The sequence below is a fragment of the Vollenhovia emeryi genome, unplaced genomic scaffold (genome assembly GCF_000949405.1).
Source record: "Vollenhovia emeryi isolate VEMERY1.0 unplaced genomic scaffold, V.emery_V1.0 DF949704.1, whole genome shotgun sequence".
NCBI lineage: Eukaryota > Metazoa > Arthropoda > Insecta > Hymenoptera > Formicidae > Vollenhovia > Vollenhovia emeryi.
The window spans coordinates 1-1302 of record NW_011956662.1 but is presented as its reverse complement, the minus strand read 5'-3'; the positions used below and the strand labels follow the sequence as shown (position 1 = coordinate 1302).

The window sequence follows — 1302 nt, the reverse complement described above, 5'->3', positions numbered from 1 at the left end:
CGCCTTCTTCGCCTTCTTACCATCTACTCTCAAAGCGTACATTTTCGCTCTGAGTCCCACGAATTCGGTCATGATCGCCCCGTTATTTTCATCCTTCATTAAACCAGGCACTTTCTTATTTACAAGCGGTATATCGTACGCGTTGTCTGCAGAATAATCGCTCGTGTCGAATCGTATATGTATATCGCGTTTCATCGTCTCATATAAATCCTCGCACTCGATGTGGTATATGAGACTGTCGGTATCCGGTATACATGATTTTACATTGCTCACGTTACATCGGTAATATAATCATGATGAAATTCATACAAGCAGATCTTGGATATGTCGAGGATGCACATACCCACGTAGATTGGCTTGTTGAATTTCACCTCGAGTTTTCGCAATTCCACGGCGATTAAATTTTCTGAAAAGATGCTGCGACTGTGAAAATTTGGTTTCGAGATCATTGCCTCCGCACCGTAACGACCATCCCACTTTGTTAGAAGTTTAACGTCGACATGATTCCGTACATTTTCCATCGTTTTGCCAAATACCACGTTGTTCATTAATTTGTATAAATTTTTTTCGAAATAGTTTGTCGCACGTGTTCTAAACTGAGTATTAAGCTCGATGTAATCGCGGAGCCGTGGGTATTGCGAAAACTCCAATACACGGTGTATCTTTGTCACGCGAAGCCCATGACGCGTGCACTGTTGCAGGTTGCGATAGTGTATGACGTAACGCTTCTTATCATACACTGTCGCGAGAAGTTTATCCTGCCGCTTGCCGGGTGGCTTATCGCGTGTTGGACAGAACGGTAGGTCAATGTGTGCGTCGTGAAGATGCTGCGGATACTCGAGATCGACCTCGAGAATGGAACCTGTCGATGAGTCCGCAGCGATTGCGCTCGCGTCGAAATTCGTAATATCTTCGATCCATCGAAAATTTGCATATGGTAGTGGTTGACACATCGCCCAACCATACAAATTATTGACATCAAAGTACATCAGGTACGAGGATGGTTTCGATGGATCGTAAGACTGCATGTACTTGTTATTGGCTCGAGCGTACCTGTTCGAGCACTGGCTCAAACCACCGCGTATACCGCGTTCCACAAACATGACCATGTCGATGTCTGTGAGCAGCTCGAAATTTACGCGCGTGTGTTTCAGCATGGCGTCCCACGTGAAACCAGGCAAAGTATAATACATGGAGAATGTATAAGGAGACCGAACTGCCCGTAATCAGAATGGGCCGATGTTTGTGCCCGCCAGACGTTCTGAAAAGGAATACTGGGAGCGCTGTCATCAACTAACTCCA

At 45.5% G+C, this 1302-nt stretch overlaps 1 protein-coding gene across 1 annotated transcript; it reads right to left on the bottom strand.

Annotated features, from left to right (window-relative positions):
• Positions 1-45: 45 nt before the first annotated feature.
• LOC105571127 lies at positions 46-1285 on the bottom strand. The gene has a single exon (XM_012028602.1). It carries the CDS (start codon positions 1191-1193, stop codon positions 270-272), a length of 924 nt encoding a protein of 307 aa, XP_011883992.1. The 5' UTR covers positions 1194-1285; the 3' UTR covers positions 46-269.
• Positions 1286-1302: the final 17 nt, after the last annotated feature.